General features: G+C 51.4%; 1 protein-coding gene and 1 long non-coding RNA gene across 9 annotated transcripts in view; one reads left to right on the plus strand and one right to left on the minus strand.

Moving 5' to 3' along the window:
• The first annotated feature begins 591 nt into the window (after window positions 1-591).
• Window positions 592-14904, plus strand: LOC110147617 (uncharacterized). Of its 3 annotated transcripts, XR_011488749.1 has the most exons (4): window positions 631-4010; window positions 9063-9279; window positions 9922-12498; window positions 14117-14904. It is a non-coding gene; the product is annotated as an uncharacterized lncRNA (long non-coding RNA). The 3 variants fall into 3 exon arrangements; XR_011488747.1 differs by having other exon boundaries at window positions 592-4010; window positions 9922-14904; XR_011488748.1 differs by having other exon boundaries at window positions 592-4010; window positions 9063-9274; window positions 9922-14904.
• The window catches only part of RASGEF1A (RasGEF domain family member 1A), a 135718-nt gene continuing 120352 nt past the window's right edge, over window positions 10371-25736 (minus strand). For 5 of the 6 annotated variants that reach the window (XM_070470674.1, XM_020909208.2, XM_070470675.1 and 2 more), the window contains 12 exons: window positions 21123-21323; window positions 18703-18825; window positions 16566-16703; window positions 16013-16234; window positions 15383-15457; window positions 14979-15071; window positions 14466-14568; window positions 14302-14381; window positions 13419-13610; window positions 12885-13047; window positions 12385-12457; window positions 10371-12138 (listed from right to left, as the gene is read on the minus strand). In XM_070470674.1, coding sequence (XP_070326775.1) covers window positions 12114-12138; window positions 12385-12457; window positions 12885-13047; window positions 13419-13610; window positions 14302-14381; window positions 14466-14568; window positions 14979-15071; window positions 15383-15457; window positions 16013-16234; window positions 16566-16703; window positions 18703-18825; window positions 21123-21317 — 1482 coding nt within the window. In that variant the 5' untranslated portion in view covers window positions 21318-21323 and the 3' untranslated portion in view covers window positions 10371-12113. The remainder of the gene's footprint in view (window positions 12139-12384; window positions 12458-12884; window positions 13048-13418; window positions 13611-14301; window positions 14382-14465; window positions 14569-14978; window positions 15072-15382; window positions 15458-16012; window positions 16235-16565; window positions 16704-18702; window positions 18826-21122; window positions 21324-25736) is intronic. The other variant, XM_020909226.2, reaches the window with a different exon arrangement.

Here is a 25736-nt window from a genome sequence, read left to right on the forward strand (position 1 = left end):
ATAATTAGCAATGCCTAAAGAAGATCTAATCCAATTTATATCACCTAAGAGCTTTTGAAAATCATTTAAGGTTGATAATTTATCAGTACAGATCTGAGTTAGTTGGGGAGTAATACGTTGTCTATTAACAACAAACCCTAAGTAGTGGTAAGGTGTAGAGGTTTGAATTTTTTCAGGGGCAATGATTAATCCAGAGTTTTTTAAGCTTAGTTGAGCTGTATCAAACATGTGTTGAGTTTCTAAGATAGATGGAGCCAAGAACAATATATCGTCCATATAGTGAATAACAAGAAAGTTAGGAAATTGTTTCTTCACAGGCTCAAGGGCTTTAGCTACGTAATACTGACACATGATGGGAGAATTCATCATCCCTTGTGGCAGTATAGTCCATTGGTACCGTTTATGAGGTCTGATATGATTAGGATAAGGGAGAGAGAAAGCAAATCTCTCTAGGTCTAGAGGGTGTAAAGGTATATTAAAAAAGCAATCTTGTAAATCGATAATAAGAATGTGCCAATTTTGAGGAATAGTGGTCGGTGATGGGATTCCTGGTTGTCATAGGTTGCAACCTAAAAGTTGCATTAACTTTTCTAAGGTCTGTTAGGAGACACCATTTGTTAGATTTTTTTATAACAAAAATAGAGTTCCAAGGAGAACAAGATTCCTCAATATTGAGGAATTCTTTAATTCTTGTTGTGTATCTATGAGTTCCTTAGCCGCCTGTAATTTCTCTTTCGTGAGGGGCCACTGCTCTGTCCAAATAGGCTTGTCATTCTCCTAAGTTATTTTAACAATTGTATTATTTGTTAAATGAGCAGTGGCCCCTAGGAAAAATGTGGAATGTATATCTGAGTTTGCCATTGCATAAATAAGTCCCTTCCTATTAGATTAAGGGGTGCATCTATCACATAAGGTTTTAATGTTGCAGGTTGGCATTCTGGTCCCTCACATGGATAAATTTGAGTACTCTGATAAACCTCTTGTACTTTGGTCTGAGAAATCCCTGCAATTTGGCAAGAAATTTTTTGTATAGGCCACGATTTGGGCCATAAATGTTTGGAAATAATAGTAATATCAGACCCAGTGTTGAGGAGAGCAGAAAACCTTTTACCGTTAACTTTGATATTCATAGTTGGTCGGGAAAATTCAGATACCAATGATGTCCATAAGGACTGTTTTTGATCTGTACTGCTGAATCCACCTGTCCATACATTAGAGGAGTTAATAGAAATGTAAGGTAGAAGGAGTAATTGAGCAATTTTGTCCCCCTTTTTAAATTGCCATAAAATCTGAGATGACATCATAATTTGAATTTCTCCTTTATAATCTGAATCAATTACTCCAGGGTGAACAGTAATTCCTTTAGAAGTCAAACTAGATCGGCCAAGTAAAAGACTGAAGGTTTGTGGGGGCAGGGATCCAAAAAGTCCAGAAGATACTTTAGAGGGGACTGTTTGAGGGTAAAGGAGAAAATCATTTAGGGCTGGTATATTGACGGCAGCACTGCCAGATGTAGAGGATTTGAGGGAAAAGATGGATCTTGTCCCTAGTTTTTGTTGAAGGGGACCTGGGGGGTCCCCTGGTTGGTGTTTTCCACAATAGGTTTCCCTACAGTGTCAAATTTGGATTTACAGTCTTTGGCCCAGTGCATTCCTCTACGGCAGCGAGGGCAGATTTTTGGAGGTTTTTTTATTAGTCTTCTTAGGGCAGTCCCTTTTTAAATGGTTCTTATCTCCACATGTAAAGCATTCTTCATTTCCCTTTCTTAAGGCAGCAACCATTGTTTCAGCTAGCATTTGCACCTTTTGAGTTTCTGATCCTAGATTGTGACAAGCCTTCAAATAATAATAGTCCTTGTCTCACGAATTGGAACTATAGCCTTTTGACATTGCTGATTTGCATTTTCATAAGCAAGTAATTTCTCTAGTTGCCTTTTGACTTTTTCTCCAATTACAGTACAGGAAATAGCAGTTTTTACTCTAGCTAAAAAATCAGCATAAGTTTCATTAGGTCCTTGTAATATTTTAGTGTAGCTACCTGTAGGTTTTTCTTGAGGAGTAATTCTATCTCAAGCTTCAAGGGCCATTGTTTTTAATTGTCCATGCAACAAAGGAGGGCATTGTATTTGAACTTTTATAAGCATCAAATTGTTCGGTGCCAATTAACATTTTAAAAGTAATTTGGTTTTGGGGAGCGCCAGCTCAAGCATTTTTGTTAGCATGATCTCTGGCTATATTTTGAAACCACATTGTCCATTGAAGATACTCTCCTTATTTAAGGAGAGCTTTTATTAAAATTCATCAATCATAGGGAATAAAGGTTCCAATAGAAGATGCGATAGCATTTAGAATCTCTCTAGTAAAAGGCGAATGTGGGTCATACATAGTTACAGCCTTTTTCATTTGTTGCATGTGACATTCATATTAAGGTATTATTTTCCCTTGAGCATCAGGATTTCTAAAAACTGGAAAGGTGGAGAAACCTTCAGCTTCAGAGACTTATGATTGCAAAGCCAGCAATTCAGAGAGCCTCTGTCATGAAGGAGAGTGAGTAGGTAGATTATTATTCAGAAAGGTGTTGTCGGTTTTAATGTCAAAAGGTGTCTTAGGGGAGTCGTTGCCAGAATCATTAGGTTCTAGCAAGGGAGAGACTTTGGGATTTGTGCCTGCTGGCAGGGGAGGAGCGTTTGGAGCAACCAGGGCAGGGCTTGTAGGAAAATTCTGAAATATTTTATGTTGTTCTAATTGGGCCTTTTGTAAGGTTTCATCATCTAATTCATATTCATGTAATAAGTGTTCTGCCTGTTGCCGAATATCAGAAGGGCTAGAATTACCTTGAAATGGCAGAAACACAGCTTTAATGAGAGCCCATAGGGGCCAGAAATCTATCGGAATATTTTTTCCCTGTCTGGCGGCTCGTTCAACATTCTCTTTGACCCGGTGCCAAATTTCTGAATCAAAACTGCCTTCATCAGGGAACCAGGGATTATGTTTAACTATTGTTTGAAGGCAAGCCTCTACTCGTTGGCGCAAAACCGAAAGTCCCTGAACTTTAAGTAAAGTAGAAAAGTGAGGGGGCTTTCCAGCCGATTGACCCGTGTCTTTGTACTTACCAGCCTCCATAGGCCCTGGAGTCACTCCGTCCGAATCTGCCACATGTACCAGGCCCCTGTTCTGGGCGCCACTTGTTGAGGTCCTTTAATGGACCGGAACCTGGTGATCCGGAGTCGACGATAAGAAAGTAAAGGAGATAGAGAAAGAGGCTGATATTCCTTGGTTTACGCAGAAAACCAATAAAGCTCTTGACACAGAGCTTGCACTGCTTCACATAGGCACCGGGCGCCCTCTCCAGGGGGTGAAGGCACAGTGTGCCTTCTCGAGAGGGTCTCAGAAGCCCGGGCAAGAAAGTGAGCTCAGCGGGCTTCTGCGCTCCAAAGAATTAGCCTGAGAGAGAGAGAAGGAAAGAAAGCTCTGATGGAGCAAAGGTGTTTTATTCAACATAGTGTGGGTATATATACTGTCTTGCAAGGTAGCTATTTTCAGCAAAGATTAAAAAAGTCCAGACTTACAAATTATCAAGGAAACATGAGGCGATCCATATCAAAGAGAGAGGGTTGTAAATAATCACTTTTACTGTATGGTTCATAAAAAGGAAGAGGGTTGTAAATAGTTGCTTATCACCGTATGGAAAAACTAACAAAGGAAATGCATGTATTCCTCAGCCCCGGGAGTAGCGTGCCACTCCTCTAAATTCCTGAATATTCAGGAATTAATAAGGAACAGAGGATTCATGACAGATCCAAAACAGCACACAGGAAACCTCCTGTTAAATGCTTCCTGACAATATATCTATGAGTAATAGAGAATTTTTGTTTCTTTTCAATTTCTATATATTTTTCTTGTTTTAAACTGTGCTTGTTAGGATTTGTTTTGCAGTATTGACTGGAAGTGGTAATAGTGGACTTCCTGCCCATATTTCTGATTTCAAGGGAGACATTCGCAGTTTCATCAGTAAGTATGGTATTTTTTTTTTAATACATACCCTTTTTTAAGTTAATAAAAGTTACCTTCTGTTACCACTTGGCAAGTTTTTATCATGCTTGAAAGCATTTGTTAAATATTTTTACTATATCTTTTGAAATGATTATATGATTTTTCCCATCTTAAATATGTTAAATTGATGAATTAATTTTCTGAAGTACCCTTGCATTCCTGGGGTAAACACCAATCTGTCATGATATATGATGCTTACACATTGCTGGATTCAGTTTGCATGCATATACAAGCATTTAGTTGCATATCTGTATATATGTGTGTATGGGTGTTGTATATGTAAAAACTTTTTTGGGGTGTTTTTCATCTGTGTTCATGACTAAGAATGCCTATATATTGTACTTCCTTTCTCATTCTTGGGCTCTTCTATAAAGGTTTTGCTCGCTTATAAACTAAGTTACAGGTGTTCCTTTGTACTGTGTTTCTAGAAAAGTTTTGTATGACTGTAATTATTTCCTCCTTAGAATATTTGACAAAACTTCCTGAAAGTTATCTGGGCCTGAACCTTTCTATATAGGAAAATCTCTGATCACAAGCTCAATTTATTTAATGACTGTAGAACTGTTCAGATTTTCTGTTTCTTCTAAAGTCAGTTTTGATTGAGTTATTTTAGGTAAGGGGCTGTTTGTTAGGAATTTATACTTATAAACTTGAAATTTGAGATGAAACATACAAAGCTGTTTGACATTTCCTCTTGTTATCTGTGTAATATGTATGGGATCAATCATGATAACCTCTTTTTCTTGATATTGTTTATTTGTGCTTTTCTTTTTTCTTAAATAGTCTTACCAAGTGTTGTCAAATTTTTCTCAGTCCTTCCAAATAACTGAACCCCTACCAGCCACATAGGAAAGATCTCATTGCTTCATATCCTCCCCACAAATATTTTCAACATTTTTAATTCAGACTCTTTAATTTCTATTGAATGTGTACAGTTATTTAATTTTGATTTTAGCTTATCATTAGGAAAATGATGTTGATTATCTTTTCAGATGCATATTGGCCATTTGAATATCTTATTTGTGAAATGCCTATTCCATTTTTTTGCCCTTTTTTCTTTCATGGGCTTTTTTTTAATTGATGTATAAGAGTTGCTTCTGTATTCTGGATATGAGTCTTTTGTCAGATTTATATATTGCAAATATCTTCTGCCAGGCAAGGGACTGGTCTTCATTCTCTTAATATTTACCTGTTAATAAGCAGAAGTTGTTAGTAATAAAGTCCAATTTATCAGCTTTATTTTATGGCTAGTGATTTTGGTGTGCAATTTTAAAAACCTTTGCCTACTCCAAAGTAAAGATTAAATGTCTATGTTTTCTTTTAAGTGCTTTATTGATTGTGTTTCATATTTAGATCTGTGATTCATATGGAAATAATTTTCATGTAGTAGAGTCAAGATTCATCCTTTAGAATTTCTTTTGGCAAAGGCATTATGCCAGACTCTATTTTAGTTTATAAATATCTTGAAGAAATATTTTTGAAGGGTTTAGAATTCTAGGTTGAGAAATTTTTTAGCACTGTCAACTCTAATAATATATTCAGCTATTTGACCAGGAAAAGTGAGTTTACTCAGGAATAGCCAGAGGAATTGCAATTCAGAATAAGTGAACTACAGTGGGTCATAGGCAAATCAGAGAACAAGAAAAGGAAACTTGCTTATATATGGTAAAATGGGGAATTGGGAGGAACTGTATTAACCAAAATGTTCATTGGAGGAAGCTGGGAGTTCATTCCAGTTGGTGGGCTACTGTACTCTCTGAAGAAAAAGAGAAGTTTTCTCTCTTCCTGGTTGGTGATAAAGCAGGCAACACCTTCCTGTGATGGAGATATTTGCTGCCTTTCTTGCTATTTGGAGTAATTGATGATGCGTAGCTGGGTATGAGACCTCCCCCTACTGGCCTATTCCAACTCTAGCTGAGGTTTCTTTAATTCCACAGCACACTGATGTTATGATTCCACTGTCTTCTGCCTTCAGTTATTTCTGTTGTGAAATAAACTATTAGCTTAACAGTTGATATGCCATTAAAGGTAATCAACCTTTTTTCTCTCTGTCTTTAAAATCTCTTCTTTATCTCTATTCTGAATCACTATGATATGTCTGTATACATATTTTTTTTTTCCTTCTGATCCTACTTGAGAATCTTTGGGTTAATTGGATTGTCTCTTGTCAGTTCTGAAACATTCTCAGATATTTAATTTTCATTGTCTCTGCCTCATTCTTTTTCCTTCTGTAACTCTAATAACATATGTTAAGTCTGTTTCATATTTTCCAACCTTTGCCTTTCTGTGTTATATTCCAGTTATTTATCCAGAATTTTGTCCAAGTGGACTTGGACAAAAATAGAGCATCTGTATAAGTAGGCAATTTATACAGAATTTATCCAAATAGAGCATCTAGAAATGAAAAATTTTTTAATCTAGTAGGTGGATTTAATGGTATATTAGATACAGCTAAGGAGAGACTTTTCCAACTAGAATATAGATCAGAACTTTTGTTTCTACTGGGTAACTTAGGGACAATATCAGTTTAGGGCCATGTTAAACTAAATTCTAAGCTTGAAGTTTTTTTGACCAGTGTGATTTGTGCTGTAAAACTTTGTGAAACTCACTGATATGTGGTTGTCAATTATCAGGGGTAAATTCTCCCTATTCCCATGGAGTGCTGAGGTTCAAAACAGGCAGTCTTCCTTAGCATCTTGGTGGGATTGGAGTAGGAGTGTTTTATTTCAAGTTCACTGTTATGCTGAGGGGTGGCTCTTTGATATGGCAGCTTAATGAGCTAAAGTCTCCTATTTGACCCTTCTTGAGCAGGCCCTGGACTTTCTTCTCTGACCCCCTTGTGGACTGAAAATTAAAACTATGAGTTTCTGCCTTTACATGGATGTTAAAATTTTGCATAGGTTTATCAGTCAGTTTCAGTAGGTAAGCGTTTAAGCACTCATCTCACATGCTAGCAAAGTAATGCTCAAAATTCTCCAAGCCAGGCTTCAACAGTATGTGAACCATGCACTTCTAGATGTTCAAGCTGGAGTTAGAAAAGGCAGAGGAACCAGAGATCAAATTGCTAACATCATTGAAAAAGCAAGAGAGTTCCAGAAAAACATCTACTTCTGCTTTATTGATTATGCCAAAGCCTTTGACTGTGTGGATCACAACAAACTGTGGAAAATTCTTCAAGAGATGGGACTACCAGACCACCTAACATGTCTCCTAAGAAATCTGTATGCAGGTCAAGAAGCAACAGTTAGAACTGGACATGGAATAGCAGACTGGTTCCAGATCAGCAAAGGAGTACATCAAGGCTGTATATTGTCACCCTGCTTCTTTAACTTACATGCAGAGTACATCATGACAAATGCTGGGCTGGATGAAGCACAAGCTGGAATCAAGATTTCTGGGAGAAATATCAATAACCTCAGATATGCAGATGACACCACCCTCATGGCAGAAAGCAAAGAACTAAAGAGCCTCTTGAGGAGGGTGTAAGAGGAGAGTGAAAAAGCTGGCTTAAAGCTCAACATTCAGAAAACTAAGATCATGGCATCTGGTCCCATCACTTCATGGGAAATAGATGGGGAAACAGTGGAAACAGTGACAGATTTTTTTCTTGGACTCCAAAATCACCGCAGATGGTGACTACAGCCATGAAATTAAAAGACGCTTGCTCCTTGGAAGAAAAGTTATGACCAATCTAGACATCATATTAAAAAGCAGAGAGACATTACTTTGCCAACAAAGGGCTGTCTAGTCAAAGCTATGGTTTTTCTAGTAGTCGTGTATTGATATGAGAGTTAGACTATAAAGAAAGCTGAGTGCAGAAGAATTGATGCTTTTGAACTGTGGTGTTGGAGAAGACTCTTGAGAGTCCCTTGGACAGCCAGGAGATCCAACCAGTCCATCCTAAAGGAAGTCAGTCCTGAATATTCTGTGAAGGGACTGATGCTGAAGCTGAAACTCCCAATACTTTGGCTACCTGATGAGAAGAACCGACTCATTTGAAAAGACCCTAAGGCTCGGAAAGGTTGAAGGTGGGAAGAGAAGGGGACAACAGAGGATGAGATCGTTGGATGGCATCACCAACTCAATGGACATAAGTTTGAGTAAACTCCGGTCGTTGGTAATGGACAGGGAGGCCCGGCGTGCTGCAGTCTGTGTGGTCACAAAGAGTCAGACACAACTGAGCGACTGAACTGAACTGAAGCATTTGTCTTTCATGCTGTCAGAAATGGGCAGGTGCTTAACTCTCATATTCTTTTTTCTCCCATTTCAAAAATTTTTTAAATGGAAGATTTGTTGTCAGTTGCTAAGTCATGTCTGACTCTTTGCAACTCTTGGGAGCAAGTTCCTCTGTCCATGGGATTTCCTAGGCAAGGATACTGGAGTGGGTTGCCAATTCCTTCTCCAGGGGATTTTCCTAGACCAGGTTATGAACCTGCATTGGCAGGCAGATTCTTTACCACTGAGTCACTAGGGAAGCCCTAATTGGATAATTGCTTTATAATGTTGTGTCATTATTTTTGTTGTACAACAAAATGAATCAGCTATATGTATACATGTATCCCCTCCTTCTGTAGCCTCCCTCCTGCCCACCCCCACCCCTCCCTTCTAGGTCATCACTGAGCACTGAGCTCTCTCCCGGTACTATACAGCAGCTTCCTGCTAGCTATCTGTTAAACACAGGTAGTGTATATATATCAGTGCTATTCTCTCAAGTCACCCCACCCGCTACTTTCCCTGCTGTGTCCACAGCTCTGTTCTCTATGTCAGACTTGCAAATTTGCCCATCAGTACCATTTTTCTAGATTCCATACATATGTGTTAACATACAATATTTCTTTTTCTCTTTCTGACTTACTTCATTCTGTATGACAAGCTCTAGGTTCATCCACATAACTAACTACAAATGACCCAATATTGTTCCTTTGTATGGCTGAGTAATATTCCATTGTATATATGTACCACAACTTCTTTATGTATCTGTTGATGGATATTTTATTTTATTCTTGACAGCATTGTTCCCTTAACATTGTTGCTGAAGATCCATACCTGAGTCTCCCATTGTTGCTCCTGCTGGGTGGGAACCAACACCTTGAGAAACACTGCCTGGAGGGTGCCACACCATGAGTGAAGGGACAGTCCCATGGCTCACCAAGCCAGCTCGCCTCCCACTCCCAGCTCAAGCTCCAAGATGCAGAACAAGTGAGGTGCTGCTCCTTCTCCAGGTAAGGTATGTAGTAACTTCCAAAACTAACTATGCCAAGAAAGTAAGGATGCCATTGAGTGGAAAGACCTAAAAAAGTGTTTTCATTGATCCAAAGCTCACTTAGGAATCCTCACATGAGTCCTCATTTGCTCCACAAACACCGAGCCCCTATCGCATGCTGTCCATTCCACAAGGCACTTGGAGGGGCAGCAGGTGACGAGACCCCCCAGGCCTTGCCTCTCTCCAGTACCCAGTGACCATTAGCTATTTAAATGTAAATAAGTCAGAGTTCTATTCCTCTTTCCCTGGCCACATTTTGGTGCCAGTCCCTCGGCACACCTGGTGACCACTATACTGGTGGGTGATGACGCAGCACAGCATCCCCCTCAGTACAGAAAGGTTTCTGTGGGTAGCGCTCTTTAATGGGCTGAGCTGGCTCTATCCCCCCTCAGCACAGCATCCCCCCAGCACAGAAAGGTTTCTGCAGGCAGCACTCTTTAATGGGCTGGCTCTGAGGAACAGCGTCAGGTCTGTGGAGCTGACCTCATCCAGCCTGGGCGCCTGACAGGTTGGCCATGAGACAGTCCAGACAAAGGCAGCATCTCACTTCTTTTCCTTCAGTTCCACAAGCTCTTGTGTGCCCCTCAACAATTCTTTCTCCTTTAGTACTCCTGAACATGACCAACTGAAACAGAAGAACCGCGATGGAGAAGCACATCAACCAGTGCACCCCAACATCCCCAGCCCCCCAGAGAGATCCACAGAGCCCACTGACACCGAAGGTTCCTATCAGCCCTGCAGTAAAGGAACCTCGACAGTCGCTGAAGGTAGGCCCTGAACTTACATGACCACATAATTCAAAGTTGCTAGTGAAATCCTTCTGGATCTGTCTTTGAGGAAAGCAGGATAGAACCTGCCTCTTGTACAATCTTTTCTTGTTTTTACATTATTTGAAAAGCCCTTTCTCAGAATGTGGAGGTGAGAGTTCCTGTTCCATCTCTGAAAGGCCATGGTGGCCCTGGCATCTCATCCTGCCCTCTGGCCAGGCATCCCCATGCCTCCTGCCAGCATCAGAGCCACATCCTCACAGCCGCGCACAGAGAACAGGCAAACGATGGGAGCAACATGTTCTTTTATTGATGCAAGTACGTCCAGTCACACCAGTAGCTGACATCCTGCATTATGGTACAGCTTTATACTCAGTTCATCTCGAAATACCAAAACATCAGAGTTAGGGTATGTATCAAATTGGAAAAACAAAATAGCAAATGTAGACACTGTGGCAGGTCGGTACTAGAACTGATAACCCAGGGAAGTGCACATTGATGTGAAAGCTCCTTAACACGTGGACAAAAAAGGTTCTAACATTGTATTCCAAATATAGATTCTCAAGTTTTAAACCTTTATCTCAAATACATAAAGCAATATGTATTATCAGTATACAGTATGTACTATCTAGAACATCTGAAAAGTGCAAAAACACTGTGACAATACAGTGTGAATATCCTTGCTCCACCCAGGGCTGAGGGCGACATCAGCAGCAGATCACAAAGCCACCTCCCCCTGAGGCGGCGTCCTCACATCTCCAGGCTCTCCCAGGAGTTCTGGGAATTGGCAGCTAACAGATCCATCCTCACCCAGGCCTCCCCGCTGGAGACTCTGGCGAACCCCAGCCATGTGGGGAGAGGGTGAGTAGTTCCAGGTCTGCTTGCGTGGAATGAAAGCCTGCCAAGAGGCAGGGATACAGTGTGGACTGCCCACTTCTGACCTTGACGGGAGCAGGGCTGTCGTGGTCCCACGGCCAGGAAGTCAGACAGAAAATGGAGTGCACACCTCGAGTCTTGGTGTGGAAAACAACTCCAAATGTTGGGCGGTTGTATGTGCATGGGCTCCAGCAGATACAGGCCTGGCTAACTTTGGGTTTCAGTTCCACTAGGGGAGCTCCCCGCCCAGAAGGAAGGAGGGTACTGATTTGTAAGTTGCTTCTTTTCACTTTGTACTTGGACTTCAAGGTGGCTTTCAGTGTCCCCATCCTTCAATTTTACTTTTTTTTCACTTCATTATGGCTAAGTGTCTCAAAGTGATAGCCTGGAAAACTGACAATTCCATGATCCCCCTCCTTACGTTATTTGAGATTTTCTCTTTTCCTAAAATGTAGTTGAGTTTTGCCAGACATATTCCAACAGAAAATACGCTGCCAGGTATCCCCCTTCCCTCCCTACTGACCCCCATAAATCCCTGATAAAGGAAAATGAAAATGTAAACTTTGGAAAGCCCATGTTCAAGGTGCACTTCTAGAAATAAGCAAATGAGATCCACCCGCCCCCACCACCCCGGCCACCCGAGCCCTTCTTGCTGGACCCTCGCAGGCCTGGGCGCTGAGGGCAGCACTTTCCCGGCACCTCCAGCAGCCCGGCTGCGGGCGAGACCGGCCTCCAGTACCCTCTAAGGCACTAACCCCGACATCAGAGACACTGGCTGGAAAGGAGGCAGGGCTCACGTTGGTTTTGGTTGGGTTTTTTAAAATTTTTTTTTTTGTAAGATGTTAATAATCAAAAGTAGAAAATAAAAATCTACATTTCATTAGAATAAGATGTTATCATGGACACCATCTCCCATGATACTCTTTCCCCACCCCTCCCCAAAGCAGGGCCCTGCCCTGTTATTTAAAGTAAACAAAAGAACTTTGTTAAGTGCCAAAGGTTGATGCATGAAATAATTATTTTTTTCTTCACAAAAGTTATGTACAAAATGGACCCCAACCAGTGAGGCCTCCTCATCTCAACCCATATCAATCAAGATTAGAACTCAGTACATAAGTGTGCTTCATCCAGCGTCTGCAGGCCGCATCCATGCCTTCAGGCTCTGTTAAGGAGAGTGGTCCTAAAGGTGGGCAGGGAATGAGGAAATGGTCAAGTGGCCACAGGCCCTTCCCCCGACCAGGCAGAGGGCAGGCCTGTGCAACTAGGGGAGGTCTGGCTGCCAGGAACTGGCCATGGAGGGATGATCAGGGAAGTTCAAACCCCAAGTCCTCAGGGATGCTCCCCCACCTCATCCTTTCCCTTCCTTATAAACTCAGGCATGGGGGTTGGTCGTGGGGTCAGGAGACTTCCCCTTGAGTTCTCCTACCTGAGGGTCTTCCAGCTGTCCTTTTCCATGTGGTTTTCTGGACCTTCACTTTCAAAGGAGGCGATGAAGAGAGCTGAGAGACGAGAAGACCCTCAGAAGCCATGTCCACACACGGTCAGTCTGCCCCTGACACACATACCCTTCTCAAACCCTCCCTTCCAGGGTGGAACAAGGCCCAGGAAGGAACTCCCAGACCAAGCAGGCAGTGACGTCTGGCCCGGGATGGTCCCCAGGGGTCTGCTGTGTGGGGCTCCCGGCTGCCTGGGGACTCTGAGACTTCTCTGGCTCCACAGCGCCGGTCCAGGCCCATCCTGGCTCTCAGGAGCCCGATCTCTTCTTGTCCTTCCATCTCCCATCCGCTCGCAGCCCACCCTCATGCACTCTCCCCTGAGAGCTGAGCTTCCCCAGCATAGCATGGGAATAACCTGGGAGGGCACCCCGAGTCAGAGTGACTTTTACAGTGTGTGTCTGGGCAGGGGGTTGGGGGCGGTGGCCCTCACCTTCTTCGCTGTAGATGGGAGCCGTCAGCAGGTAACTCTGAATCTTCTTGTCCTTCTCAAAGGGACACTCCACCTGTGTCCATGTCATGAACTCATGGATCTGCCTGGAGATCTCCCAAAATTTCTGAAGGGTCAGAAGATTTGTCACCTTAAGCTTGAAAACCTTGGTTAGGGAAGGGGACGGAGGCTCCGCTTTCAGTCTGCTGCTCACCTCCTTGGTCCCAGCGAGACAGGACGGTAGCCCTTCAGAGCCAACTCGGACCCAGAAGGGCCCCCACACACAGCACAGCACCACCAGCCAGAACACACCCTGACCTCACTCCTGGGGGCCTCGTGTCTCCTAGCTCTGTAACCAGACCACCCACCCAGAGCTAGGGCCACCGCACACCCGGAGGTCACTTGGCAGCCAGGACCCACCCTGGAGCTGTCCAGGCCACCACCCAGCCACTGGCAGGCAGAGACAGACTCTGCCTGTTCAAGAGTGAAGCCCGGTCTCCCTCCCTGCCTGGGGACAGGGCATGGGGCTGAGCTAACCTTGAAGTTAATGTGTCCGTTGGGCAGGTGGTTGGTGTGGATTTTGTGCAGGAAGTAGATGTCCTTGACGAAAAGGTTGAACACGGGGATGACGATCTTCTCCCGGCTGCTGTTGGCCGTCTGTGACCTCTGCGTGGCCCCCTGCAGGGCTGTCCGGTAATTGCAGAAATTGCTGGATGGGTCCATGTGGTGCTGTGGGCAGACAGGAGGATGTGGTGGGCACTGCACCTCCACCGCCGTCAGACCTGCTCAGGACACCCTCTGCAGAAACCAGCTCTGGGCAGCCTGTCATTTCCAGGAGTGAGCCCAGTGGGAGAAGTGCAGAGGGCTCTGGGCTGTGCACCATGCCAGGCCTTTGGGTTGGGGTCTGAGCATCACAGGAAGAGCTGGAGAGACTCAGCAGTGCACTCACACCGCCTCTTTCCCTCCTAAGTATGCGTCTTAACCTCCTTCAAAATCTTCCTGTGCCCTTCTGTGGAGGCCAATAGCCCCAAACCTGACCAGCTGCACAGACACGCCTATAAAACTGGATTCTGTGATCAAATACATCTGGTCAAGGCTGCACACTCACTGGCCAGCCCCTGGGCCACCCAGACGACCCAGGACTTCAGGGAACAGGCCACTCTCTGCTTGGTCAGCCTTGCCCAGCCTGGGGCTATCGGCCTGCCTTTGCCGAACCCCTACTAATCTCTCCCCAGAATTCTGCTTTAGGCAGTGCTGGTTCTGACTGAAGTCCTGAAGCCGAGGAAGTGTGGGCTGCCTGCCTCCCGGGGGCAGCGCAGCCAGGTCTGCTGACACTCCCGACACCGGATGGCACCCGGGGCAGCACATCTTCACAGGGGCCGAAGCATGATGGGAGCCCCCTCCCGAGGCTGATGCCTACCTCTAAGACGTCGAACTTTGCCGTCTTGACCTTGGACCACGTTTTCTTCAGCCTCGCCACAGGACTGAGGTTCATGCCAGCTGCAGGGGGTGACAGGCAGGGTGAGGGCAGGGGGAGGCAGGCCCCGCAGCACTGGAGGGGGACCCCGGGGGCCGCACACTCACAGATGATGGCCATCATGGAGTTGAAGTTGCCGATATTGAAGCACTCTCGAGCCACGTCAATGAAGAACTCCAGCATGCGGGTCCGGTGCTTCTTCTTCACTACCTGGAGGGCGGCCCGACAACTCAGCCTGGACCCCGCTGGGGGCCGTCCCCTCCAGCACCAGCCCCTGAAGGGCAGGCTGATGGGAAGCTGCCTGTGCCCACAGAGCGGTGGGGCCAGGCTGAGGGGAGCTGCCCAGGCTGCAGAGGCAGGAGATGAGGCCGTGGTGGTTTGATGCTGGGCCAAGCGGTGGGAGGGCAGGCAGAGGGGACCACGCTGGGCACCACAGGTGCTTCCACCGTGGGTCACTGTTGTAATTTAGGTCATCACTTGGGGGGTGGGGTGGGCATGGTACTTCCAAGGCCCTGGCAATAAAAGTTTCCTGTCTCCACTTACAAAGTTTCATCCTCTGCGGGGACACCATGGGGTCAGGAGGAGACTGTGCCCCACCAAGGCTGCCCTGCAGCACTCACCCGGCACACCTCGGTGGCCACCAGCATGCTGAGGCAGTTGAACCAGTTGTCGTAGGCCTCCAGGCTGTAGGTCTTTGTCATGTCCCCTCGGCACTGTGGGGACGTGGCAGGTCAGAGGGAGCCCGAGGACCCTGCCAGTGGGTGCTGCTCTACCCTAACCCCCAGAACCAAGAAGCCAGGAGAGGAGACTGTGAAAGCGGGGAGGAGAGGGGAGTGGGGCCCCCAGGGGATCCCCCCAAGCCCTGCAGGGATCAGCTTGGAGGCCTCTGGGAACACTGCCCCCCCCCCCCCCCCCAGCATACAGCACCCTGCATGGCCATCCACCACCCCTGGAGCAGGTGCTGGAGACCAGACCCACATGCATCAGTTGTGAGCCCCCCTTCCAGTGCACCCGCAGCCCTCACCCTGTGCTTGTCCCGGGAGTCCATGTGGCTGACGATCTGCATCAGGTCCTCGGGGTGGATGCTGCTGACTCTCTCCTGGGAGTAACGGGGAGACGGCACAGGAGGGGTGACCATCTGCCTTCCTCAGGCCAGCCCCACCCTCAGGGCACAGAGTGTGTCCAGAGCAGCAGTCAAGACCTCCCTGCAGGGGTGGGCACCACAGCCACGGCCCTTCCTCGATCAGAGCGCCCAGTGGACAGGCCCCCCCCCCCAGGAGCACTCCAGGGGTCTGGAAGGCCCCCCTGGGAACAGGGGGACAGGACTGTATGTATGACTCAGGGCCACAGCTGCTACACGCAGGGTACCTGCCCAGCCCAGGGCGCAGGCAGGACTAGGGTACCAGAGCCAGTGGGAGGAGCTCTGCCCCGGAAGCCCCTGCCATGAGCACAGGGCTGCCATGATCCGGGGAACCTGCTGCTCAAGTGTACACACGCCTGCCAGAGGCAGTGGTCAAAGCTGCCATGCAGGCTTCCCCCGACACCCCAGTCTGACCAGCAGGGGAGACCCTGCCGCACCCTGTGAGGGGTGGTGAGAAGATGAGCCTCTGAATGCCCCCCAGCCCCACCCTGGAAGGCTGTCCACCACACTAACCAGCTCGATATGTGTCAGCTGCTGGGCCAGCACCAGGGGGTCGCAGCACACGCCCAGGATGTCCTTCTGAGCAGCTGGAGGCTTGGCCTTGAGGACGGGCCCTTTGTCCATAGCTGGTGAGCGGAGCTTCTCCCGCAGCTCCTGAAGCTGGCTCCGGGCAGCCAGGGACAGCAGCAGGCTCTGCGTCATCTGGGAGATAGCCTTCTTCACAGTGCTATTCTCCTGAGGGGCGGGGGCGGAGAAGGCGCTGCTGTGGGATGGAGAGACCTGCTGGCGGTACCCAGCTCACCTCCAGGGACCTACCTCTCACTAGGCACCCACCCACAGGGCAGGAGGAGGGGGCCTGGGACCATTCCCACTCTAGCCACAGGGTATTCCGTGTGCAGAGGATGCTGAGGGCAGGTCTGTGTGTTGCCGGCCAGCTGAGCTGCCTTCATGGGTGAGAGGCAAACGGGGCTGCCCGGCACCCTCTTCAGGAGAATGACTGCCAAGGAGACCATGTAGAGAGCTCCCCCAGACAAGGCACCCTGCCAGGGTCTGAGAGGGACCTCACCTCATCACACTGGGTGACCCGATGGGTGATGGCCTTCAACTCAGCCATGGCCTTCTCGTCCTGGAAGTCAAAGGGGAAGGCCTCCGTCCACTCCTTAAGCAGCTGCACGATCTTGGCTGAGAAGGACTTCAGCTTGGCCTGGGTCAGGGCAGGTAAAGTGAGGTCTATGGCTCCTCTCACCCATCCCCACAGGACCTGCGTCCCCTGCCCCGACACCGGGCTGAGCGCTACCAGGAAGGGACAGACCCCTGCTGCCTTCGTCCACCTGCGGTACTGTCTTTTCCTGCTTCACTTTCCATTCCCCTGATGCCAGCTCTCTTAAATTCATTTTCAAAAGACCACCATGACATAGAAAACTAGTTTCATTTGCTGTAATTAAAAGTTACCCATAAAAAACATGATGAAGGGCCTCCCTGATGGCTCAGTGGTAAACAATTGACCTACCAGTGAAGAAGACACAGGTTCGATGCCTGATCCAGGAAGATCCCACATGCCACGGAGCAGCTAAGCCCGTGCACCGCAACTACTGGGCCTGTTCTCCAGGGCCTGGAAGGCACAACTATTGAGCCCACACACCCTAGAGCCCATGCTCCACAACAGGAGAAGCCACCACAATGAGAAGCCTGCACGCTACATACAGAGTAGCCCCCACTCGCCGTAACTAGGAAACAAACCCTCACAGCAATGAAAATCCAGCACAGCCAAAAATAAAAAATAATTTTTTAAAAAAATGATGAAAACCAAGCAAAATCATGAATGTTAAGCAAGAAACTGCCTTCTCTCCGTGAAAAGCAGGCTGGCAAGTGCCAGGAAGGACTGCAGACACCCAGGCGTCCTCTCCCCAGGTCCACATGCATACACGGCTCAAGCGGGTTCAGGATGCTCGGTGCCCAGCCCCGCTCAGGTTCACCAAACCCTTCCTGGGCCCACCTTGGCTCCTGCCTGCCCATGACCAGCTCCCTGGGCCTGCCTGGACCATCCTGGCCTCGACTGCCCTCGGGGCACGGCCCCCTCATGACCCCACTGCCCACCCCTGCACCTGCCTGCCCCCATCCACCCACACCTGCCTTGTTTAGCCCACTGATTCCACCCTCGCCCTCTGCCCATGCCCTGGTGATGGCTCCCATGCCCTTCAGAGCCTCCTCCCCCAGCCACTCACAGCACTGAGTCACGGCACCTCAGGAGGCCCTGCTGACAACCCCCAGGTGCCCACTGCACCCACGCTCAGCAGGAACAAGGGGCCTGCATTCCCTCCTCAGAGGCCCTGCCCTGCACGTCACCCGACAAGGCTGGCGGGCTCCTCTCAGGCCTCTACGGGACCCCTCGCTGACCCTCAACCTCAGATTCCATCTCCCACTCACCCTGTTCTGGCTGTTTTCCACCCACACCCTCAGGAGCCCTTCCTGGTCCCCAGGCTGCCGTCAGTGCCCATCCCCCTCTCAGCCCAGCAACCCCAAGACAGACCCCCGAGGGGGCCTCGGAAGAGCCCTCCATGGGCCTTCACTGCAAACCCCCAGGGGCAGGAGGCCCAGCCAGGTGGAGGGACAGGTCTTCGGGAACAGGCCCTGCCAGCTTTTTGCCAGTCTGCCTACCGCCCTTGCTTCCGTACCAGACCCTGGGTTTCTGAAATCCACACCCCAGCCCCTGCCCCAGGGCCTCAGGGATAAACTGTGATTTCTTAACCATCCTGACCACCCAACGCCTGACTCAATCAGAAGACATGACAGTGACAGACAACCCTATCTGAGTCACTGCAAACTCCAGCCTGAGGGTGCCGCCCCCCTACCTTCCTTAGGGGGGCAGTGACCAGAAGGTGACCCAGGCTTCTCCACCAGCTGGAACTGGAGCTCTCTCCCTCTGGGGGTCCTGGCATGGAGCAGGAGAGCCGTGCACCGTGGTCCTCCACCAGGAGGGGTGCAGGCACTCGCCAGCAGCAATCCCTCCAGCACCCTGGGAGTGTGCTCCACGCGTGCCCCTGCAGACCCCCAGGGAACCCAGCTCCGGCAATGCCAGGAGGCCAGACAAACAGAGCTGCCCCCAAGAGGAAGGGCCCCTGGCCAGCTCAGCCAGGCCCTGTCCTGAGCCAGCTTCTTGCCCAAAGGCGAGCGAAATGGGCACAGTCAGGAGCTCACTTTACCTTCTCAGACCCAGCCTCCAGCTGTTGCCTCTGCTCCATGCAGAGCTGCCCCACACGAGCCAGCAAGTCATGAGGGGGGATGAAGACCCGGGAGCTCAGGAGAAACGTGAAGATGTACGTCCTCTGAAGACAGAGATGGAGAGAGTGACAAGGGAGTCAGGCCTGGTGTGGTCCCCAGGGGTGGCGCGGCCGACCCTTCCACCTGGCCCAGCCGCCCCCCAGACCCAGCATCACCTGCACAGCTCAGCTCACCTTGAATGCCCTTCCTCCTCCCTCCTCACTGCTCCCCAATCCTGCCCACCAGGCACGGCACAGACGAGACCCCACTTGGCAGCAGCTCTCCGCCACCTCCCCCGACGAGCTCAGCTCCCAGTGCTCTTATTCTGCTGGGAGGATCCCCTACCCACTACCCGACCCCACGCTGGGAACTAAACCCAAACGTGCATGTTGGGGGGACCCTCCAGGCCTGGGTGGGCCTGCTGCCCAGGCCACAGTACTCTCTGGGCCAGGCGCCAAGCTTGCTCTGTGGTAGATGTTCAGTGGCCAGTGGGGCAGGGCCTGGGTGGTGGGGGGTCAGTGGGGGTCTTATCTGTGAGGCAGGGCAGGCTCTCCTTGGCCCCAGGATCCCACATCAGAAACTGTTGCAAGCCCCCGGTCGCCAGTCAGTTGTGGGCCTCACCCTCACCTGCCACACCAGGGCCCCCCAGTCCCACATCCACGTGTCCTTGTCACTGGGCTGTGGTGCAGTGAGGGGTGCTCATGGTTTGAGAGATGGCAGGGCCCAGGGCCCAGGGCCCAGGGCTCTCAGAAGCTTTTGCCTGCTGTGGGCTCTGCCAGACCCCTGCCTGCAGACAAGGCAGACTTGGGGGTGGGGAGGCTGCTTGGGACTCTCCCGGGGACTCTAGCAATCTGACAGTAATCCACCCCCACCTGGTTGCTGCAGGCTGGGGGACCCGGGAGCCTCCGCTCCAACCCTAGGCCCAAAGAAGCAGGTCTCCCTTGCTCCACCCTGATGCCAGCCAGGCCGTGTGTGCTGGGTGTGCAGCTCCTGGAACCGGGCTCCACCCTCAGGCCCCCAAGGCCCCCACACAGCCTTCAGAGGCCACCGGGAGAGGCGGGTTTGCCTGGAGTAGCAGGGGTCCTCTACCACCACCCTCCCCCTGCCCCCACCACCTCCACTCCCGGCAACTCCAACTGCCCACTTCCTGTCCCCAGGCTGTGCAGCATGAAGACACCGGGGTCCCAGCTGGTCAGTGTGAGACCCTCAAGGACCCCTTTGAAGCAGAAGGCTTTGAATGTGAAGAAAGGAGCCCGGCGGCCACATCTGGGAGCTCTTAGCTGAGGGCAGAGGAGAGCCCAGAACAGGAGCTGGTGTCTCTGAGGGGTCTGCAGGGCAGGGGCAGTGAGGAGAAGGCAGGGAGCCCAGGTGCTCACCAGAGGGACCCCATTCTGCCACCACCCGCCCTTTGCTCTCCCCTGGGGCACAGTGTTTTGGGGACAACACAGGAGGAGCTGGCTGAAGAGGCTCCTCTGGGAAGGGCTGAGAGGGGAGACTCCTCCTCCGGCGTGGACACAAGGCCACTGGCACAGACCAGCACTGGGCTTGGAGGTCCCTGCCCCTGGGGGCTGCAGCGCCACTCCAGGCTTCTTCAGGGCCTGGGGTCCCCTCTTCCCAGCTCTGCCGCCCGGAACCTCAGCTCCCATGCCTGAACCCCCAACAGCAGCTCCGGCCGGGCCCTGAGAGGATGGATGGGGTAGATGGATGGACAGACGGAGGAGTGGATAGAACTCCTGGAGGGAGGGAGGCAGCCTGACAGGTGAGGGTGGGCCAGGAACCCGGGAAGCCCAGCTGGAGGGGGGACGGGGTGGCTGCTCCCCACCCTCCCTTGCAGCCCCGTGTGTGGCGCGGCCTCCAGGATAGAGGGGCGCCTGGAGCGGGAGCCAGGAGCAAGCCCACTCCACCATGAGTTGTCACTACTGGCAGGAAGGGAAGCCAAACATGACAGGGGACACTTTCTCACGCTTCCAAGAGCGTGCCAACGTCATCTGGAGTGATGGGGAGGACTGGGGCCGCCCTGCCCGCAAAGGCAGGTGCCCCAGGGTCTGTAGGTGGCGGGAGTGGAAGTCATTCTGAAGCATGGCAGCTCAGGAACAAAGTCAGCTTCCCAGCTAGGAGACAGGCCCCAAGCTGGGTGGACCCTCCCCGGAACCCCGAGGCACCAGCCTGCACCTTAGCCTCCTCTTCTCCCCCAGGGCCACCTCCTACCTGCCTGGGGCAGCAGGGGCAGAGACGGGAGGGGCAGGAGAGCAGGGCTCCCGGCCACCCTGCACCTCCCCCACTGCTCCGCCCACGCTGACCCGGCCTCCCTCCCCAGCCCGGCCTCCCTCCCTGGCTGTCCCTGTCGGTCACCAGGACTCACGTCAGGGTAATAGTCCACTGTGGGGACCAGGTGTTCCATCAGGGCCTCCAGGGACCCTGAGACGAGACGTCCATCTTGGAAGATGAGGTCCCCAGAGCCACCGGCCCCACCGCCTCGCTCCCCCATGCCGGGCTGTCCCTGTCCGCTACAGCTGGGCCCGAGGATGCTGGAGAAGACCACGGACGTCTGGGGCATAGTTTCCTGGGAGGAAGGAATGGGGCGGTCAGACATCAAAGGCTCCTCCGCCTAGCCCTCCTCCCCGGCCGGCCACCAGGAGGGCCTGAGCCCCAGCAGGGCCGGGAGGGGGTCATCAGATGTCAGCACAGGCAGAGGACAGGCTCCTCAGTGGCCCTGAAGCCACCGATCAAGGTGTCTGATAAACATTTCCTCAGCATCTGCTCTGTGCATACCAGGCCTCATTCCAGCAACCTGGACACAGAGCGCTCCACCTCCTGGGGTTCTGTCCCAGCAGAAAAGACAAACCACGGGGAAGAAGTAAAAACAGCACCAGGGGAACACCGAGTGTGTAGGGGTGGCCACAGCAGCTGCAGGGAGGCGGCCCTGAGGCAGACTGAGCGTGAGTTTTGCGGCTTCCAGCATAAAAGAGGGATGTTCCAGGTACAAGGCACAGCCAAGGTCCTGAGGCCAGGGTTGGGGAGGGGATCAGCAGAGAGTAGTCTGGGGAGTGAGCAGCCTGACCATGCACACTGGCTGCCCAGGGCGCAGGCAGTGAGTGACCCAGGAGGCATGGGCGCTCCGGGCACAGGAGTGACGTGACTCAGGGGGAGGATCACTGTGGCCGCCGTGTGGAGACCAGCAAGGGAGAGATCTGAAAACCAACTGGTCTGGGCTTTGCCATACGAAACCCTGGAAGAGATGGCTCAGATCAGGTGACAGAGGAGTGGGGAAGGGTCAGCTCTGGACACTGGGATGGATGGTATTTGACCTGAGCCACTGACCAGCATGGGGGAGCGCTCTGAGGGTAGGGTCTGGGGAAAGACCTGGAACTTGCTTTAGACGCGTTGGATCTCAAATGCCTATTAGACGCGGGTGTTGGGCAGCAGTCTGGAGTTCAGTGTGATGGGTTGAGGGTCCCCCCTCGCACGGCAGCCAGGCTCCGCTGAAGGCTCTCCTGCAGCCTGGGACAGTCTGTAGCCCTCTGTGCCTCCGCTTCCTCTTTGCCCAGGCAGCTGATTCTGCAGTGTCAGCGGTACACACCTGCCAGCCCGAGGCTCAGGAGCCAGCGCCCATGGGCGCACTTCCCCTCCTACTCCCTGGACGGGGAGTGGGGGCCCTATCCCACCCGCTGGGCTAGTCCCCTCAGGCAGGACAGGGAGACTAAAGCAGGGGTGGAGGAGCTGGCCCTTCCTGCCTCTGTGGGGACCGTAGCCAGGTCTCACCCTCTCGGGTCACCAACAGGCAGGGGCTACCACCCCACGCCCAGGTCCCCAGGTGGCCACACGGACCTCTCCAAGCCCTGGGGAGCAGAAAGAGCCCCCAGGGCCAACCTGCCAGGGATGATGCCTTCAACTGGACCTGGTCTGCTCTCCCACTGGGACCAGGGCCAGCCCTGGAGCCCTTCCGGCCTCAGTTTCCCCACTGTGCAGAGCAAACAGCAGCCACAATTACCTCGCTGCCACAAGGGGTCCCTCCAAGGGCTTTACCAGCAGAGCTCGCTCCTGCCCCGCAGGACATAGGCTGAGCCTCACACCAGGGTGAAAGGGGCCCCAGGTCAAACGACACTGGCTTCCCTGCCAAACACCTGGAGGTCACCTTAGAATTCTCAGAACATCCTTTGAGATGAGGGCAAGTGCTCAAGGCAAGTCCCCGGGGCCAAGGCCAGGACTGCAGTGTCTGCCCCCCAGGCTCCGTGCTGCCCTTGCTCCACGGGTTCAGGCTCACAGAACATTCCCCGCAACCCATGTTAAAATGGACATTCCCAGACCCCGCTGGGTCAGAAATTTGGGTTGGGTCTTCTTTGCCGCTCAAGTCAGAGAATCACTGACTCGGAAGAACTCTTCATCTTTCAGATAATGAATCAGAGGCTCCACAAGAAGGAACTCAACTGAGGAAACCCTAGGATTTCCAAGTCCAGCCTAGGTGACACCACCTCTAGCAAGCTCCCCTGGGTTAATCCCTGGACTGCTGACCCACAAGGCAAGAAGTGCCTGATCATCCGCCTTAACGTCTTCCTGTCTGGCTGGAGCCCGGCCTGTAGCCACACTCCAGAATCATTTGGGGGAGGGAACAGTGGACGCCCTGGTGGCTGTTCTGCTGCCGTCACTAGCTCTGGAGGAGACCTGGACCCCAGAGCTTCAGCTAAGGGGCCATCGCTGTGGGTGACTTCCCACGATCACACAGTTCTGGGTTCAAAAGGTTACCTGAGACTGGTAACCGTGGTCAGCTGGACATCCTGACCCCAAGCTTCTCGGTCATCAGAGATGGTGTTTCCAGAGCCCCTAGCCCCTCACCTGCGGAGGGAGTAGGCTGCTCTGGTCGGGAGGTGCTATGGAGGGAGCACACTGATACCTCCAGCTAATTCGCTCAGTCCCCACCCAATCCCCCACAGGGCAAGGCAACCTGCAGGGACACCTGCCCTGGGGCTGGGAGGTCAGGAGTCAGTGGGAAGCCAGCCTGGGGACTCAGCCCCTCAGCTCTGCCACCCATAAGGGGATGGACAAGTCCAGGAGGCCACAGGGTGAGTTCTACTCTGGGCGCCAGCCCACCACTCCCTGGGAGCCTTGGCACTCACTGTCCCCCTTGACAGGTGTGGGGCAGATGCTCAGGGTAGAGTCACCTACCCAGGGGTGGGGCCCCCATCCATGTGTCCTGGACTCATCATGCTGCTCCTACCCCAAGGCTCCCCACCTGTGTGAGGGTCTCTGTTCCCCCAGAGACTGTGTCCCAACACCTGCCTACACACAGCCCAGGAGGCCATGGGAACGAGCGGCCGGGTGAGGCCCATCCCTCCAGCTTGGGGTGGTGACCCCAGTACTGGACTCACCAGTTGCACAAGACCCCATATCAGTCATTAAGTGACATCAGCGGACGTGACTGTGACACGTACATAAATGCACAGAGGACATCCAGCCACCCCTGGCCATGCTCGTCACAGAGATTACTGCAAGGGAGCAGAGGAGGGAGGGGACTTGCTTTCCATTCTACTCATTTGTAAACTATCTGATAATGTTTCTAAATGGCACATCTATCTTGTCATCTTTTAAATAACTTTTCTTTTTTAGAGCAAAGAAGCTGAGTTTTGAAATCAGCATTTCTTATAAAGGCAAAATAGGCTTCCCAGGTGGCGCTAGTGGTAAAGAACCCGCCTGCCAATGCAGGAGACATAAGAGACTTGGGTTCCATCCCTGGGTGGGGAAGATCCCCTGGAGGAGGACATGGTAACCCACTCCAGTATTCTTGCCTGGAGAATCCCATGGACACAGGAGCCTGGCAGACTACAGTCCATGGGGTTGTAAAGAGTTGGACACAACTGAAGCAACTTAGCATGCATGCATAAAGGCACAATAAACAGGTGCTGGGTCTACAGACAGAAGCATGGCCACCATCCAGCAGGTCACCTGTGAGGTGGGCTTCAAGGTAGAGGCCCAAAACCTTTTGGGGAATTGGGAGAGCCCACAGGGACTGTGCAGGACCACCCCAGCCTCTCCCCTACCCTAGAACCCAGCCTGGGGCCAGATCTCCCTGACCACAAGCCTCCTCCCCCTCCTATGTTCATGGAGCCCTGTGGATCCTGGGGACTGCCCCCCAGAGCCCCTTCCTTACTAGCCCCTGCCCAGTCCCTAGTAGAACCCATCCCTGCCTGGTCATGAGCACCTTGGGGAGGGTCTCCAGGCTCAGTGCCAAGTGGAAGGAGACAGGTTCCCTGAGTGGGTCTTCCAGGACAGGAGTTTAGATCACCCCTGGGTTTGAATCCCAGCTCTGCAACAGGCCAGGTCCTTGCTCCTAGACGAATCTAACCAGCCTTGATTTCCTCAGCTGTCAAAGGGGATGATGGCAGGACCAACCCTGTTGAGACCTCTGCCTGGCATCTCTGCTGGCTATCCCAGTCCACTCTGTGGTCCCTCCTGCTCCTACATGTGAGGCCCTCCCCTCAGTTCCAGCAAGAGCCACACCTGTGTGTCCGTCGCCCCTGACTGGACTTCTTCTCAGACAGGAGCCACTCAGAGCAGAGCACCAGGAAATCTGGGCTCCTGTCTCAGGAGGGATCTCACAGCACAAGCAATTGCAATCAGTACAGTAGCTATTAGGAGGGGCTCCTACTACTGCTGGACCGGGCACATGCCCCTGATTGGTCATTCCGTCCATCCCCTCCCACCTGGATGGGTGAGGGCATCCTTGGGAGCAGATGCCAGCGGGGGGGATCCACACGCAGAGGTGGGGCTAAAATCATCACTGAGCCCCGAGGGCTGTGCAAGGGAGAAAGAGCTGAAATCTCTCCTCATGCGAACCACAGATTTACATCCCCACAACCTGCTTCGTAAACTCAGTGCCTGCAGAACATTTGAATGGACAAGCAGTGCTCCCACGGCGGAGATGAGTCTACCTTCAGCACCTGTGGACTCGTGGGCTACACACCTGGGGGCTGGGCCAGGC

This window comes from Odocoileus virginianus, chromosome 7, assembly GCF_023699985.2.
Source record: "Odocoileus virginianus isolate 20LAN1187 ecotype Illinois chromosome 7, Ovbor_1.2, whole genome shotgun sequence".
In the NCBI taxonomy this organism is placed as follows: domain Eukaryota; kingdom Metazoa; phylum Chordata; class Mammalia; order Artiodactyla; family Cervidae; genus Odocoileus; species Odocoileus virginianus.